At 37.7% G+C, this 18,425-nt stretch overlaps 1 protein-coding gene across 1 annotated transcript in view; it reads right to left on the reverse strand.

Annotated features, from left to right (window-relative positions):
• The window catches only part of LOC103590041, a 95,623-nt gene that overhangs the window by 10,487 nt on the left and 66,711 nt on the right, over positions 1–18,425 (reverse strand). The window contains 1 exon segment of the mRNA XM_008572157.1: positions 2,294–2,471. Coding sequence (XP_008570379.1) covers positions 2,294–2,471 — 178 coding nt within the window.

The raw sequence follows: 18,425 nt of genomic DNA on the forward strand, positions 1-18,425 counted from the left end.
AGGAGCCATTCTTTGCACTTCCTTTTGCTGAAGTGTTCAGAGTCTAAGGATTATAAATCTCTTAGAGTTGTAGCAACTTATTCTGGAAACACATTTCATTACAGTCCCAAGAAGGAAAAATATGAACTTGAAGTGGAAACCAAAGGGCTCATGGTGCACACATGGATTTCTTTAACACTGGGATTGTCTTCTGAAAACAGGAAAGTATGAGTATTACTAGAAATTGTACTTTGAAGAAATGTTGATGTTTTCATATCCTTCCTCAGAATTCTTTTTTTTTTTTTTTTTTTCCTTTTTTGTCTTTTTTACTGACCGGTAACGGGATCGCAACCCTCAGTGTCACGCCCGTACCGGGGACCGGCAACGGGATCGGAACCCTCGGTGTTGCGCCCGCACCGCGCTCAGCCAGTGAGCGGGAACCGGTCTCCACATGGGATCCGAACCCTCGGCGGGAGCGCCACCGCACTCCCAAGCGGCGCACTCCCCAGTGCGCCACCGGGCCGGCCCATCTTCCTCAGAATTCTTAGGATCCATAATGCTTCAACAAAATTTCTAAAGAAATGCTTCCTGCATTCTTGCCCTTGCTAAAACAGAACGTTGCCTCTAGTAAATAGAGAAGAAAACATAAACTTTCCATGCTCTAGTAGTAGAACTAAATTTAGAGCCTGCAATGAGGAATGACTTCATTTCTATTGGTTCTACTGGTACTAATACCCTAGGCTGACAAATGTGGTCTTTTATTATCTCTATCTTTTCTCGCGCCACAATTACTTTTCCTTCTCCTTATTACCTTTTCTAATTATTGCTATCTCTTTCTCATCTTTTCCTCTCTGCCTTTCCTTACTATTTCTCCTTTCTTTCTGTGCTCTTCCACCATGGTTGCTGTCCGTGCTAGCTATTTATCTCTGTTCTTCTTCTAATTCCAGCCAGTATCCTTCTGGTCGCTTTCAAGTCAGCTGTTTCCCTTCAGAGCTCCAGAGGCAGATGGTATAGATGACAATAAATTAAGGTATACTAGTCCAACAATTTGTAAAATTTTAAGTATGGCAACTAAAAACTGAAAGGAATTTATACAGATAATTCAAAGAACATGACCAGATATATCATCATGTTAAATAAGTTCATTATGTTCTTATTTTAAACTGTCTTCTGTAGGATTTTATACATGCACAAAGTATAGATAAATTGATGAGAAAACAGAAGCTAAATAAGAGTCAGGCTGGGCCGGCCTGGGCCAGCCCCGTGGTGCACTCAGGAGAGTGTGGCGCTTGGGTGCGCAGCAGTGCTCCCGCAGCGGGTTCGGATCCTATACAGGGATGGCTGGTGTGCTCACTGGCTGAGTGCGGTGCGGAGGACACCAAGCCAAGGGTTGCGATCCCCTTACCGGTCACAAAAAAGACAAAAATAAATAAATAAATAAATAAGAGTCAGGCTGACTAAGAAAATCATGTGGATTTTGTTGAAGTCAAAACTCATGAAACCACATCAGGCAAAATTAGATGGTGAACTAAACTCCAAGATAATTTAAAAACACAATACAGTTACTTCATTAATCTTTGTTCAATTGTGAAGTCATTCTTCTTTATAGGCTCTACAATTTAGTTATATTACCAGAGCATAGGTGGTTTGTGTTTTCTCCTCTATTTACTAGGGGTAACTTCCTCTTTTAGTAAGGGCAAGAACAAAGGAGATATTTCTTTAGAAATTTTGTTGGACCACTGTGAATCCTAATTGTATTCAAAAAAAATTCATTTTATTGTTTAAATAAAGTCCGGAGATCTTTAATTTGCTAGAGAGCCTGAACTTGGATATGAAAGAAACCAGTTTCAAATTATTCACATTTCTGTCCTATCTTGGGACATTTTTCCAAATCTAAATCCCATTTGTGTTGATCTTTATTCCATCTGTTTTTATACTGCCAGCATTAAAAATTAATAGAAATGAAGCTGAGAATATTTCCAACAGCCTCATCCCTTCTCAGTGTATATGAAGATATCCTCAAATAACAAAAAAGACTCAAAAATGCACATGCACACACACAAATGCACACACAAAATTTAAAGTTATAAAGGAGCTCAATGTAGCAAAAACTCTTAATCTCAAAAAAAACATTAATTTTCTGAAAATTTGAGGCAAGTGGTCTTATGTTTTTCTTCCAATGCTTCTAAAATTATAAGAAACAAAAAGCCTAATAGCAGATATGATTTTAGTAAAACCGTAATGACATAATCAGACACTGTACACAAGACATCACAAAGGAAACCAAAACTGAAGTTTATCAGAGAAAACATACATTGAATGACTTGTGGATAGAAGCAAACATTCTCATCCTTGGTATAAATCACTGGTTTTGCCTGTCCATCTGACTGAAGTCCAACAAACAGCCCTGGGCTCTTCACAGATTCCAGGCTTATGGATGCATTTTCCAAGTTCTTCTTAATTTTAAAATGACAGTCAATATCTCCTGTACCCTACAATCAATATGACATGATTTAATAAATGTGAGCAAACACTGAAGGACAGAATTTAAAACCAGACACTTCACAAGAGTATAATTTTGCTTCATTTTCAAATCATCATAATAGATCTAGAATCTTTTTGCATAAATCGCACCATGTGCTTCATCCTGTTCCATAAGATCCAGAAACACAGACCACGTGATGGGCTGAGGCAAGGGCACGTGCCTTTGGATAAAAGGCTCTGAATCACAGGGCAGCTTCAACTAACAAGAGTGTGGTGTACGCTGTATTTCATTTCAGAGTTGCTCACCTCTACAGGTGAACACAGAATATTAAAATGTGAAATTTTCCTTTTAGAAAATAAAATTATGGGGGAAAAAAGGTCTTCCCATAAGTTCATTTACATTTAAATAAAACCAATCTTCTGTACTTTTCTGTATATTCCATATTTAATTTCACAGAGCACACACAAATTACTCAAAGACTGTAAGAAAATATTCAAGAATTAGATGCCTAGGAGTAATCTACATACCCTTCAGATCATTATAATCACCTTTCCCCTTTTTAAAGCATTTATAATCTAATATTAGAGAGCAATTCACCTTTCACTGCTTTAAAAGTTTTCTTATAAAATTTCAGGGCTCTAGAAAATGAGTTTTGAGAGAATGAATTAAAATTTCCAAAACCAACTATTATATTATTTGTAACAGAAAATTATATTCTGATCTCCATTCACATGTGAGCTTCTTGTTGGTAAGAACCAAGTCAGTCTCTCTCTCTCTCTCTCTCTCTCTCTCTCTCTCTTTCATTTTATAAATATGAATTGAGCAACTTCTATATCCTGTTCTTGCTGTGGATACAATAAGACTCTGGCCTTGATTTGTTCATGGTCAAGAAGAGGAAACAACATATACAGATGATAATAATATAATAAATCCAATGGCACAGAAATGAACTTCTGGGATTTGGGGAATATGGAAAAAATGCACAAAACTCAGGAGAAGCAGAAGGGCTTTATGGAGGAGGTGAAGTGTTGAATAACACCAAGCTAAGTAGAGGAAGGTGGGCTGGGGGGTGGGGATAGGGAATTTCAGGCAGAGGGACACCATGAACAAAGGCAGAGAGGAAACAGAAAGCATGTGTAAATGAACAAGCTTCTTGATGTTGCTGAACAACAGAGAGGTGAGTGCAGAAAAGTAGGTTTGGTCTGCATACAACGTAGACACTTTAGGTCTTATCTTAGACCCATGGGAGCCCCGGAGAGATTTTACAGACAAATGTCAAATTGCCTTCAGGACATTTCTTAAATGCCCTTCTAATACCTCTCTAAAAGAAAAATCTCATTATTTACCCAATCGGATATGCATCCCTTTGTAGTTTTCTAACAACTATTAACAGAACCTCAATTCTCCCCTGTTCCTCAAGTATGTAGCCTTGGAGCTCCCTTTTATTTTTATTTTTAATAGACTTTACTTTATAGAACAGTAATTTACAAAAAAAACAAGAATATAGAATTCCCATATACCCCACCCACTTTCTCCTATTAACATCTTACATTAGCACATTTGTTACAATCAATGAACCAATGCTGACACACTAATATTAACTGATGCTTTATTCAGATTTTCCTTTTACCTAATGTCCCTTTTCCTGTCCAGGATCCTACCCAAGGTGCCACATTACATTTACTAGTCATGTTTCTTTAGGCTCCTCTTGGCTGTGACAATTTCTCAGACTCCTTGTTTTTGATGACTTTGACAGCTTTGATTAGTACTAGTCAAATATTTTGTACGACACCCCACTAGTGGAATTTGATGTTTTCCTCATCATTAGACTGGAGTTATGGGATATCAGGAGGAAGACCACAGAGGTAAAGGTCCATTTTCATCACATCATATCAAGCATACATATTATCAACATAATTTGTGATTGTTGATGGAGCCTTGATCATCTGGCTAAAGTGGTGCTTGTCAGGTTTCTCTACTGTAAAGATACTAATTTACCCCCCTTTCCATACTGTAGAATTGGAAAGGAAGTCACTATGCTCAGCCTACATCCAAGGAGTGGGGAGTTGTCATATACTCCATCTCCCTGAAGGCAGAGTATATTACAAAATTTATTTGGAATTCTTCTACACAAAAGATTTGTCTTTTCTCCCTCATTTATCTACTCAATATTCAGGGTTTGGTTGTTTTTTTTTTTTTTTTAACACTTTCTTTCTTTCTGGCACTACAAAATGCTCCAGCTCATCCTGTATATTTCCTGCCCCAGAATCACCTATTTATCCAAGGAGCACTGGTTTCTTTTATTGGAGAATGGTATTAGAAACCAAGATCTGGGTACTAGGTCTGCTTGCTGCTACTGGGGTACTGTTGCTTCTAGGCTCTCATCTGATGGGGCAAAATATAAATGTTTATACTAATCTGCATATATACATATACTTGTAAAGATTTTTATAGGCATCCATTCAGCTAAACATGAGCTCAAACCACTGTATCCAATTCTACTGGATTACCATATGGATCATTCTAGCTTCTTTCCCTTGCATATCTGTAAGCTCCCACTCCAACAGTGAGAAATCTGGCTCCCACTATATGTCATTCATTCACTTAACTCTTTCATCCCAGTACACACGTATAGTAGTATCAGAATTGTTAACACACACTGTCCTGGAAACCAACTTCGTCAACCAGAGTACAGTGCTTATGTGTAACTCCCTTTTGCCTTCAGTCTTACCAACTCCATTCATTTCCAAAGACACTTAGGTCAACACCTTTTCCCACCACCCCTTTCATATAGGTTCTTTTATACATTTGTATGAATGTCTCTTGTCACCATCTGCATTCCTTCCTGTGATTCCAAAACCTTCTAAATAGTTTTTTTATTTGCACATATTAAGTTCACTCTTTGTGCTGTACAATTCTAGGGGTTTTGACAAATGTATAATGTCTTGTATCCACCATCATACAGAATATTTTACTGCCCTAAAGAGCCTCCATGTTTCACCTGTTCATGCTTACCACCCTTCTCTCAAACTCCTAGCAATCACTGGTCATTTTACTATCTCTATACAGCTTTGCATTGTCCAGAATATCAAACAACTGGAATTGTATAATATGTAGCATTTACATACTGCTTTCTTATACTTAGCAATATGTTTTTAAGTATCCTCAATGTCTTTTCATGGCTTAGAGCTCATTTCTTTTTTTTTTTTTTTCCTTTTTGTCTTTTTTCGTGACCGGTAACGGGATTGCAACCCTCGGTGTCGCACCCGCACCGCACTCAACCAGTGAGCAGACCGGTCTCTATATGGGATCCGAACCCTTGGCGGGAGCGCCGCTGCGCTCCCAAGCGTTGCACTCTACCGAGTGCGCCAACAGGCCGGCCCCAAGCTCATTTCTTTTTATTGCTGAACGATATTCCATTGGATGTTCCAGTTTCTTCACTCACATATTGAAAGACATCTAGGTTGTTTCCAGTTTTTGGTGATTATGAATTAAGCTGCCATTAAACACTCATGTGCAGTTTTAACTTTATGAAAGGTATAAGGTCTTTGTCTGATTTATTTTCTGCCTATGGACATCCAATTGTTCCAATATCATTTGTTGAAATTTCTATCCTTTCTTCATTAAATTGCCTTTGTTCCTTTGTCAAAAATCAGTTGACTGTAATTTGTGTGGGTCTATTTCTAAAAGCTCTTTATTCCGTTCCATTGATCTTTGTGTCTCTTCTTTTATCAATACCACACTGTCTTGATTTCTGCAGCTTTATGGTAAATCTTAAAAGTTTAGTAATGTCAGTCCTCCACCTTCGTTCTTCTTCAGTATTGACAGTATTGACTATTCTGGTCCTTTCCATATAAACTTAGGACCAGTTTATCAATATCCACAAAATAGTTTGCTGAGATTATGATTGGGATTGCATTGAATCTATAGATCAAGTTGGTAAGAGCTGACAACAACTTTGAGTCATCCAATCTATGAACATGGAATATCTGTCCATTTATTTAGATTTTCTTTGATTTCTTTCATCAGAGTTTAACAGTTTTCCACATATAGATCCTGTATATATTGTGTTAGTTTTATACCTTATTTTTGTGCTAACATAACTGGCATTATGTTTTTAATTTCAAATTCCAATTATTAATTGCTACTATATAAGAAAGCAAGTGAATTTTGCATACTAACCTTACATAATGCAAACTTGCTATCATCACTTAGTTCTAGGGTTTTTTGGTTGACTCTTTGGTATTTTCTACTTAAACAATATGTCATTTGTGAACAAAACCAGTTTTATTTCCTTTTTTCATTATACATATTTACGGAGTACAGAGGTGACTATCAGTATTTGTGCACAGTACTTGATGATCAAATCAATATTATTAGTATGTTCATCATTACAGATCATAATTACTCTTTGTGTCCCTTACCCAATTACTCCCTAACCTCCTTCCCTTCCCCGTTTCCCACCTCTAATAACTACAGGTCTGTTCTCTCCTTCTAAAAGTTCAACATTTTACTGTGGTCTTTCTCTCTCTCTCTCTCTACTCCCACTTATGAGTGAGAACGTAACAGTAGTTCTCTTTCTGTGCCTGGCTAATTTCACTTAACATAATTTTCTTCAAATACATCCACGTTGCTGCAAGTGGCAGAACTTCATTTTTTTTAATGGCTGAGTAGTATTCCATTGTGCATAAATACCACATTTTCTTTATCCACTCATCTGTCAATGGACATTTAACTTGGTTCCATATCTTGGATATTGTAAATAGAACTGTGACAAATGAGGGAGTGCAGGTATCCCTTTGACATGATGATTTCCATTCCTTTGGGTGTATACCCAGTAAAGGGATTGCTGGATCGTATGGTAGTTCCATCTGTAGTTGTCTGAGAAACCTCCACACTGTTTTCCATAATGGGGGCACTAATTTACAGTCCCACCAACAGCGTAGGAGGGTTCCTCTTTCTCCACATCCTCACCATCATTTGTTATTCTCAGTTTTTTTGATAACAGCCATTCTAACCGGGATGAGACAATATCTCAATGTGGTTTTGATTTGCATTTCCCTCATGATTAGTGATGTTGAGCATTTTTTTATGTACCTGTTGGCCATTTGTATGTCTTCCTTTGAAAAATGTCTATTCAGCTCCTTTTCCTATTTTTTTTAATTGGACTACAGTTTTTTTGGTGTTTTGTTTGTTCAATTTTTACTGTTAAGTTGTCTGAGTTCCTTGTATATTCTGGATATTAATCCCTTGTCAGATATATAGTTTACAAATATTTTCTCCCATTCTGTAGGTTGTCTTTTCACTCTGTTGATTGTTTCCTTTGCTGTGCAGAAGCTTTTTAGCTTGATATAGTCTCATTTATTTTTTCTTTTGTGGCTCATGCTTTGGGGGTCTTATTCATAAAGTCTTTGCCCAGTCCTATATCCTGAAGTGTTTCCCCTATGTTTTCTTCTAGAGTTGTATAGTTTCAGGTCTTATACTTAAGTCTTTAATCCATTTTGAGTTGATTTTGGTACATGGTGAGAGATATGGGACTAGTTTCATTCTTCTACACCTGGATATCCAGTTTCCCCAGCACCATTTACTGAAGATGTTGTCCTTTCTCCAATGCAAGTTCTGGGTGCCTTTGTCAAAGATCAGTTGGCTGCAAGTACCTGAGTTGATTTCTGGGTTCCCTATTCTGTTCCATTGGTCCGTGGATCTGTTTTTATACCAACACCTTGCTGTTTTGATTACTATAGCTTTGTTGTATAGTTTGAAGTCAAGTAGTGTTATGCCTCCAGTTCTTTTGTTTGTTTTTTGCTCAGGATGGTTTGGCTATTCAGGTTTTTTTGTTGTTCCAAATGAATTTTAGGATTGCTTTTTTCTATTCTGTGAAGAATGTCATTGGTATTTTGACGGAGACTGCAATGAATTTGTAGATAACTTTGGGTAGTATGGACGTTTTCACAACACTAATTCATCCAACCCATGAACAAAGAATGTTTTTCCATCTTTTGGCTTCCTCTTTAATTTCTTTCAGCAGAGTTTTGTAGTTCTCATTGTTGAGATCTTTCACCTCTTTGATTAAATTTATTCCTAGGTATTTTACTCTTTTGGTAGCTATTATAAATGGGCTTGATCTCTTTATTTCTTTTTCTGCTTGTTCATTGATGGTGTATGAGAATGCTACTGATTATTGTGTATTGATTTTGTACCCTACAACTTTACTGAATTCAAAAACAGTTTTATATCTTCTTTCCCAATCTGTGTGTTTTATTTCCTTTTCCTGTCTTTTTGCATTAGCTAAAGCTTCCAGTACAATTTAGGAGTGGTGAGAGGGGACATCCTTGCTTTGTTCCCAATATTAGGGGAAAAGCATCCAGTTTCTCTCAATTAAGTATGTATCAGCTATGTATGTATTATTACCAGCTCTAAGTTTTTTGTAGATATTCTCCATCAAGTGAAGAAAATTCCTCTCTATTCATAGTTTGCTGATAGCTTTTCATTTTCACCACCAATATTCAATCTGCCATTTATACTGAATACTCCACAACAATATCTATGAAATTTAACTCAAACTTTTCATTTAGTTATTAGTTCCCAGACTTTAGGTCCCTGTGACCTCAGGCCTGGATCACTACAATCACTAGCTGAAGTAAGGATAATATTTTTGGATTATTAAACTAATATTTTTTCTTTGCTAATTGCTCCAAGGCTCACTTACATACCAGATCAACAATGCTCATTGTTTCATGGGTAAGGAGAATCCAGCCTAGAACAAAGAAATCTTTGCTCATCTTTGAGTTTCCACATAGAAATTTGCTAATTGCTCCAAGGCTCACTTACATACCAGATCAACAATGCTCATTGTTTCATAGGTAAGGAGAATCCAGCCTAGAACAAAGAAATCTTTGCTCATCTTTGAGTTTCCACATAGAAGAACTTTAAGAAATCTAGAGCAAACAAAGAATCAAAAGGAAAGTGGTTTTCATTTGCAAAACCAGGCTTTACTGAGAGAGAAAATGGTTGCCAAAAGAAATTGCAAAATTGGACTTGAGCCATGCCTGTAGGACTGGAAACCACAAAATTTAAATGACGACGCCACTGAAAAAGGTAGATACCACATATGACACAGAGGAAATTTCCACCCCACAAGAAGAAGAGAAGCACATGTGGTGTTGGGACAAGGAGCCTGGGGTAAATGTGCTAGAACAGATAACTTATTTCAACCCCACTTGGAGTTGATAAGAATGTAGCAAAGAAATAAAGAGCAGTAGAAACATCCATATATTTTTGGAAAGAATCTCAAGAACTGAGGGATTATTCCTGGAAATTTATAAATTTCCCTTAGAGCATCCCAGTATTTAGCATAGTACCAGATCAACATGGGGCCACCCAGAAGGTAGATTAGAAATGTCCGAGGCATAAGTCTGAGAAGAGGACACTAATAAAGCTTTCTAGCTTCTCCAAGGAGATCCAGATGTTATCCTGTACCTCAATGGCAGACTCAAGAACTGAGAGGACTAGTGAACTGGGAGAGGGCTAGACTTGCTTCAAGTTGGCCACAGAGATAAAAACCTTGAGACCAGAGGCTATGCAGGAGTCTCAAGCCCCATGTTGTTCAAAATATGCAGACTATCATATCAGCCTTATTTGAAATTATGCACATTTGGTATGTCCAAGAACAAACAAATCAGCCATGCTTCAGTAGCAACCAACGTAGGCCTAAAGAACAGTATATGTCCGTGGCTCATCTCCATTACTTTTTTTTTTAAGTCTTTACATCCAGATACAACCAAGGATGAAGGAAAGAACAATGAATTAATTAATTAATAAATGAATGAATGAAACTCTGATGTATAATTGACCTGTAGGGAACTAATCTTTAAACTGAATCAAAACCAAGATATACAAGCATTATCTTAACTGGAAAAAAAAAAAAATCAGTCAACTGAACTAAGCAAGCATACTAGAACATGCCAGAATTACTAGCACACTTTAGGTAAACTGTGGGCTTTTGAATCAAACTATTTTGTTATAGTAATCTCAAAGTTATCCTTCCAAATTTGTAGATTCTCCATAAACTAGCCCATCATCTACACAGAAGCCAGATTTGTAAACTTTAACATCATTCTCAACCCACTACTTCCCCAAACTTACAACAGACACCCTATTGAAAATCGATGTCATTTTACATTAAAGATCTCAAGAAACCTCCATGACTCAAGGAATTGAAAACACTTTCCCAGACGTGTCTTTCCTTACCAACACTAAATTGAGTACTTGCCTCTGTTGTTGCACTTTGCACACTGCAGTGTAAATTGTCTGTTTACATTCTTCTTTTCCTCTTTTAGACTGCAAATTTCCTGAGGGCAGGGACATGGCTTAAACTGCATCACTAGCAACAAGCAGTTTCTGACTTTCAGTAGAAAGTCAATAAATGTTTTTTAACTCTGAAAAATGTTCTTGTTGCTAATTTCTAACCTCATAATTTGTTCACGTAATGTCCTTCCCTCTCTTCTTCAATAATAAAAAGTAGGGTTATTGCCTCTAAAATTCACCATTCCAGGAAACTTGTCCTGGCCCACTCATTCTGCTCAAATCAATCTGCCTCTCCTAAGCCTTCACAGAAGCAGCTAAACCATAACTTGAATGTGATTACTGATCGCTATTGTTCGCTAAATAACTGCTGTGTGCATATTTGTTCCCTCCAATAGCACCTGAAGACATGATATTTTTAACTCTCCATTAAGTATGAGTGAAAAAAAATGAAAATAAAATTTAATAGAACTAAGTTTCAAAACAATAAGCCTTCAGAGCTTCTTTTATTCCCTCTTTCCTTCTTTCATTTAAAAATGTTTCATCCTTAACTCAAATACCAACTGACTAAAGGGATGAACATGGGAAATAAAGGAAAATATGTGGGTTCCTGATACAAAAGCATTCTCCTTTTGTGCGCTCTATGTGCTAGCAGTGAATACTGTCTGGACAAAGCCACGTGTTCACATCTGATGCCTGCTCACACCACTGCGAGCTAACGTAACATCTAAGGCCCGTTTCTATTTGGCTCCTTTGCAGAAGGACAACTCCTAGTTACCATCACTTGAGGGGAATTTGAACTTCTCATTCATTATTTGTTGAGCATCTACCAAATGTCAGGCCCTGCTGTAGAGTTTGGGATATTTTAATAAACAAAGCAAACAAGAGTCTCCCCCCTGGGATGCCCACATCCTAGTAATGTACATTCTGTACACTGGAGTATTAATGCTACTCATCAGTCTTCTCTTTCCCAAGATGAATCACTTGACAATTTTTCTTTCTTAAAGCCTATTTGCACCTAAAGGGGGAAAATCTTTGTTACTGTCCTCAAGGACCTCTGTGTATTCTCCAAAACCCTTTCACGTTGTAAAGATCAAAAGTAACGCCACAGACTGTGGTCTACAATAATAGTGAAATGTGACACCATTTTCTAGAAATTTCCCAATGAAATAATTTATCTTACATGTGGCTATGTATAGAAATATAATTTTATTAAAATAAGTTTCCTTAAAATTTTTTGATTAAGTAAAACTTGATTTATAATTATTTAAACAAAACTAAGTAAGACTTTCACTCAGTTTTATACTTTTCAACCCACTGGTCTAGCATTGTGTATACCTAACCCACTGATATGCTTTCATATGTTTTCATATTTCAGTCTCTCACAGGTATGAATTATGGGTTTTTTAAAATGATTTACATGTGAAGAAATATATTTTGAGTGAAGAGGAAAATTAGACAAATTTGCAATGAGAGAATCTTTCCTAGTTTCTACAAACTAAACTCTTGCCCCTAAACAACTATCTTGCTGATGTGGGATGTGTCTGTGTGTGTGTCTTTGGTTCACTGATCACTCTTGATCTTTTTCCCATAACTCCTACATCTTTTCTTCTTTTGTACTCATGCTTAGTGAGTTCCACCCATGTTGTCTGGAGGCTTGTTTTTCTTCTCTAAATTAACAACCTTACAATTTTCCCTAGTGAACTGCATGCTGTTTGTTGCTAACTTGAATCTCTACTACATCAAAATCTATTAAAATGATTTACTCCTACAGGATAAGAATGTTATGGTAACAGAAATAGAAACATTTGTTATAGGATCAGCACAACTTGATTTAAATGTAAGTATGTCTGCCTATAAGAAATGTTCTCAAAAGTACAAACACTCGTTGAAACCACTAGTGCTTTTATTCAATTCATTACTGTAAACATTTGCTGAGTAGCTATCAAGACTGAGGCACTATATAGGGTTTTTAAGGTATAGTAACATGAGCACACATTATCATTTACCTTTGAATACATCTCAAATCCCTTTAGAGACTATAAGCAGGCCTTATCATAGCCTCTAAACGTATGCCAACTAGGATAATTAAGAGGATTGTTAGCATTCTGTTTTCAAGAGTAATGTCATTCCATTGTAGTAATTCTTGGTCAGATACAATGAAAGTGAAAAATAATATGCTTCATTATTATGTATCAATACTATTTCCTAAGAGCAAAAAAGTGTATGCATTTTGACTAAAAAGACTCACTACCAAAATATCAGATAGAGAATTCTGAAGCCAGACAAGAAAATCAATTAAGTCTTTAAACAATTTATAACATAAAGAAAACACTACAATGGAAGCAGTGGAAGTAAAATATAAACGGTGAGTTTTCTGTGGAGGCTCTTCTCCATGAAAGTACCAGGGTAAAGGTCAAAAACCAAGTTGTTTTAAGTGTCAGACACCATCAGGAGGTAGCCTTAGAGTATCCCCTTAGGACCCTGTTAATAACGCAGGTCTGGTATGCAAAAAACAACTGGCTACATGAGACCCAAGGTAGAAGCCCTAGGTGACTCCAACATCCCACAACAGCATGTGTGAGAGGCCACAACCAAGGGGCCAATCCCAGCGAAAAGCTAAGATAGGACTGACCTGGACCATGCCTGATTATTATGATGGGGTGCAGGAAATACCACCCCCAAAATGCGGCACCTTGACATACTGAATATTTCAAGCTGAAGGAAATGGAGAAAACTGCAGAAGCAGGAAGGTCTCTCTGAACTTCTCCGCCCACTCTCTCCTGATGCAGGCAACGGGAACTGAAATTCCCCTTTCCCCTTTCTCCCCTGAAGTGAGCCAAAGAACTAGAATTCCCTTTACCCCGAACCATATCATAAAACCTAGGAAGGTCAGAGCTCCCTCTTTTCTCCCTTAAAGACCCTCATGGTACAGGTGTCCTGCCCTATACCTGCAGGGAAGAAATGTCACACAGAAACTCCGAGAATCTGGACAGGCCTTACTAAGCTCCCCTCAGCTTATTATCACTAGATCATACCCTTTTGCTCTCCAATCATACATCTGCATGACTTGCACCAAAGATTTTTACCAACACTTCAATACATAGGAACAAGATTTCCTCTGCAACCCTTAAGGATTATACCCACCTCACCTTATTCTGGGAATTCACATTGAACTGGTACACAGTGGTAGGCCATAGTCTGAGCACCCTCATGTCTCCCTAATGTTCTTGCTGCTCCAGCCAGAAGAGCCCCTCGAGGTCACAGCTTACTACTAGGGCTGGGTGGTAGGGGCTGGATCCAGAAGGAAAAATGGGTCCCTGAGAGCATGGCCAGGGAATGCCTCATCCCTATCTTGGACTCCCAAAGCTCTTTGCTCCTTGCTCTTTCCCAAAGCTACACTCTAGGAGTTTCAGTGTACTCAACTGGCTGTTAAATGCAGTAATCTGAATATCATCCCCATGTATATGGACCTGCTATATCTAGTTTGCACATTTACATGGCTCCCCTTACCAGTCTCTTTCCCATTCAGATCCTGCTACATACATATACATGGCTTTCAGAGGCCTCAGAGGAGTGACCTTAACCACCTGGACAAATCACATGCAACGACGGTATGATGTGTTCATCTCCAAAAAGCCTAGAGAACTTCTGCCTTATACACTGAATTCCTTATTTTAACATTCTGTCTATCAAATTCCATGTAACCAAAACATTTATGCTCCTTCACCTTTATCAATGGATCTCATTGGGCTCTCCATCTTGGCTGTCTCTGTCCAAAAGCAAACAAAATAGATGCCTCCACTTTTTTTTCAAATTGTGAAATATCTTTAAGAAATGGTTCTTGGGTGTGAAACTCCAATACATGGTTGCCTGCCTCAGATCAAAAGTGCACAAGAAATCCTGAACCCAGCATTTCATCCTGAGAAGCCCATCCTAGAGGGGAAAGAAAAGGGGTTCCAGTGCTGACATCAAGCACAGCAAGGACTGGAACAGCACAGACTGTTCTCCATATAGTTATTTCAGACTCAATCACTCGCCTGACACGTTGCCAACAAAGCAGGTTCTGAGGAAACTGCTGAAAAATAAAACTTTGTTTTAGTGTTTGGAATCACCTCCCTCGTATATCCTGACCCTGGCCTCCTCATGGGAGCTGACCCAGTTTCTCCATTCTATTATCCTTGATTCTCCAGAACAAAGGCTTAGAAAGTGGGCCAACCTGGACAGTCTCAGCTCTGACACTACCTGGGGGGCTCTGGGCGAGTTACTTAACCAGGTTCACACTCAGCATCTGCCCCTGAAAAATAAGCACACCAATAGTTCCTCTGTGGCAGGATAATACTTCTGTGTTTTTAATCTGTATGTTTCTGCCCATTTTCTTGTGCTCACTAGATTCTTTCAGTTGAACACCAAGGACTTCTTCCATTCCCTCAGCCTAATTTATGCTATGAGGGACTGTGCTATGAGCTCAGTCCCTCATAGCACAAATAGGAAGAAGAAGAAAAAAGCATGAGTATTTAGTGCAGGACAAGAAGATTCTGCTATAAACTTGCAGAGAATGTTTGCTCCCTTGAAGGGACAACATAACCAGCACCAATAAAACAATGGAAGAGAGAGGGAGGGACACACAGACTGCAATGGGAGAAATCAAAGAATGATGAAAATCACCACCTAACTTGAGTATGAGGCAGCTAGCTAAACAGGAGGTGAGTGACCACTGAGCTGTCCCTTTGGTTGCCATCCAGAGAAGATAGAAATTCCCAGTGTCAGCCCACCTCCCACTTTAGAGTGACACTTACCTGTTTCCCCATCTCTGCCCAACAACTTCTAAGCTCACATACCAAAGCCTATGTCATATAGTTACACATTTTCTCATGGTTCTGAACACTCCTACCAGCTCCAGAAGAAAAAGGTTTGTATACCTTGTAGATGTTGATGATTTGAAAACTACTTCCTGATATTCCTCCTATAGGGTTACTGAGCATTAGATGAAATCATACTCTTAACTAATCTGGCCATAATAGTGATGTTACCTATTTTTATCCCAATTAATCCACTAACCAAATAAAAGAACACAGCATGACACTTTGTCTCTTAAGCTTGGCTTCCTCTTCTGTGAAATGGTGATATAACCAACTTAACCATGCTCTTGTAGTGGATTAGAGATGTTAATAAAATGTGTGTGTGTTTGCATGTGCTTTTTCCTTGTGCACTGTGATCATTACTGCAGCTCACCAGACATAGACTCGCCAGTCTACAGCAAAGACAGGGACTCAGAGGACATGAAATGTCTAAACCCTCCCTCCTCTTACCCTCACGAACTCATGCAAGTTCTCATGTATAGCCAGATGGCATGCTGGAAAAAGAAGAGAGAGGAAAGATCTCTGAATTTATCCAAAAGACATAGATTAAACTGAACTTTTTCAAACAAGAATAGATTGAGAGAGCATTAATAGGAAAGTTAAATACGTACTCTGATATGCCCCTCACCCCCCACAACTATGAATATACAAAAGTGATTATGTTAGTTGCCTTCCACATCCCCTCCTAAGGCTCAGATATTAAAGGACTCCTGATCTTAATAGAATTTGAAATTATTTTTAACATTTATTTGTACATGTTTGTGGGGTGCAGTGTGTTGTTTCAATACATACATATGCTGCATAATGATTCACTTAGGATCAATAACATTGTTTTGTACCCATTAGTCCACCACTCTTCCTCCTCCCTGCCCCACCTCTCTCACCTCCCAACCTCTGGTAACCATTATTCTACTCTCTACTTCTATAAGAACCACTTTTGTTTGTTTGTTTCAATTCTACATATGAGTGACATCATGCAGTATTTGTCTTTCTCTGCCTGACTTACTCCACTTAATATGATGGTTTCCAGTTCCATCCATATTGCTGCAAATGATAGGATACCATTTTTTTAACAGCTGAGTAGTATCCCATTGTGTACATATACCACAGTTTTTTAATCCATTCATCCACTGATAGACAATTAGGTTGATTCCATCTATTGGCTACTGTGAATAGTGCTACAATGTACATGGAGTGCAGGTGTCTTTTTGATATATGGATTTTTTCCCCTTTGGTTATATATGCAGTACTGAGATTGCTGGCTTGATCTATTTTTAGTTCTCTTAGGAAAGACCATACTCTTTTCCACAGAGGCTGTACCAATTTTCATTCCCACATACAATGTACAAGGGTTCCTTTTTCTCCACATCCTCACCAGCATTTGTTATTGTCTTGTTGATAGTAGCCATTCTATCTGGAGTGAGATGATATCTCATTGTGGTTTTAATTTGCATTTCCCTGATGATTAGTGATCTTGAGCATTTTTTCATGTGCTTGTTGGCCATTTGTATGTCTTCTTTCAAGAAATGTCTATTCAGGCTCTTTGCTCATTTTTTTAATTGTTTATCTGATTTTTTGCTGTTGAATTGTTTAAGTTCCTTATATATTCTGGATATTATCCCCTTATATGATGTGTACTTTGCGAACACCTTCTCTCATTCTGTAGGTTGTCTCTTTACTTTATTGACAGTATCCCTTGCTCTGCAGAAGCCTTTCAGTCTGATGGAGTCCCATTTGTGTATTTTTGCTTTACTTGCCTGTGCCTTTGTGGTCTCACTCAAAAAATGTTGCCCACATCTATTTTGAATTGCATTTCCCCTTTGTATTCTTCTAGTAGCTTCACAGTTTTGAGTCTTAAATTTAGGTCTTTGATCTATTTTGAGTTGATTTTTGAATACACTGAGAGATAGTTTAATCTTCTGCATGTGAATATCCAGTTTTCCCAGCACCATTTATTGAAGAGTCTGTCCCTTCCCCATTATATATTCTTGGCACCTTTGTTGAAAATCAGTTGGCTGTAATGTGTGGGTTTATTTTGGGGCTTTGTGTTCCATTCCATTGGTCAATTTGTCTATTTTTAAGCAAGTACCATGCTATTTCGGTTACTATAGTTTTATAGTATATTCTGAAGTCAAAAAGTGTGATGCCTACAACTTCATTCTTTTTGTTTAAGATTGCTTTACCTATATGGGGTCTTACGTGGTTCCATAAAAATTTTAAGATCTTTTTTTTTTTTATTTCTGTGAAGGATATCATTGGTATTTTGATAGAGGTTGTGTTGAATGTGTAGATTGCTTTGGACATTATGGACATTTTAGTGGTATTAATTCTTCTGACCCATGAACATGGGATTTCTTTCCACTTATTTGTGTCCTCTTCAATTTTTTTCACCAATGTCTTATAGTTTTCATTGTAGAGGTCTTTCAACTCCTTGGTTAAATTTACTCCTAGGTATTTCTTTTTTTTTTCTTTTTGGTAGCTATTATGAATAGGATTACTTTCTTGATTTCTTCTTTGGCTATTTCGTTATTGGCATACAGGAAGGGTACTGATTTTTGTGTGTTGATTTTGTATCCTGCCACTATACTGAACCCATTTATTAGTTCTAGTAAATTTTTGGTGGAATCTTTCGGGTTTTCTATGTATAGGATCATGTCATCTGCAAATAGGGATAGTCTGATTTCCTCTTCTCTGATTTCATGGTCCTTTACTGCTTTCTGTTGCCTTATTGCACTGGCTAGAACTTCCAGTACTATGGCAATGTGTTTCCAATGGTGGAAATTCAGGCACCAAAA

Source organism: Galeopterus variegatus, unplaced genomic scaffold (genome assembly GCF_000696425.1).
Source record: "Galeopterus variegatus unplaced genomic scaffold, G_variegatus-3.0.2 Scaffold760, whole genome shotgun sequence".
Classification (NCBI taxonomy): Eukaryota; Metazoa; Chordata; class Mammalia; order Dermoptera; family Cynocephalidae; genus Galeopterus; species Galeopterus variegatus.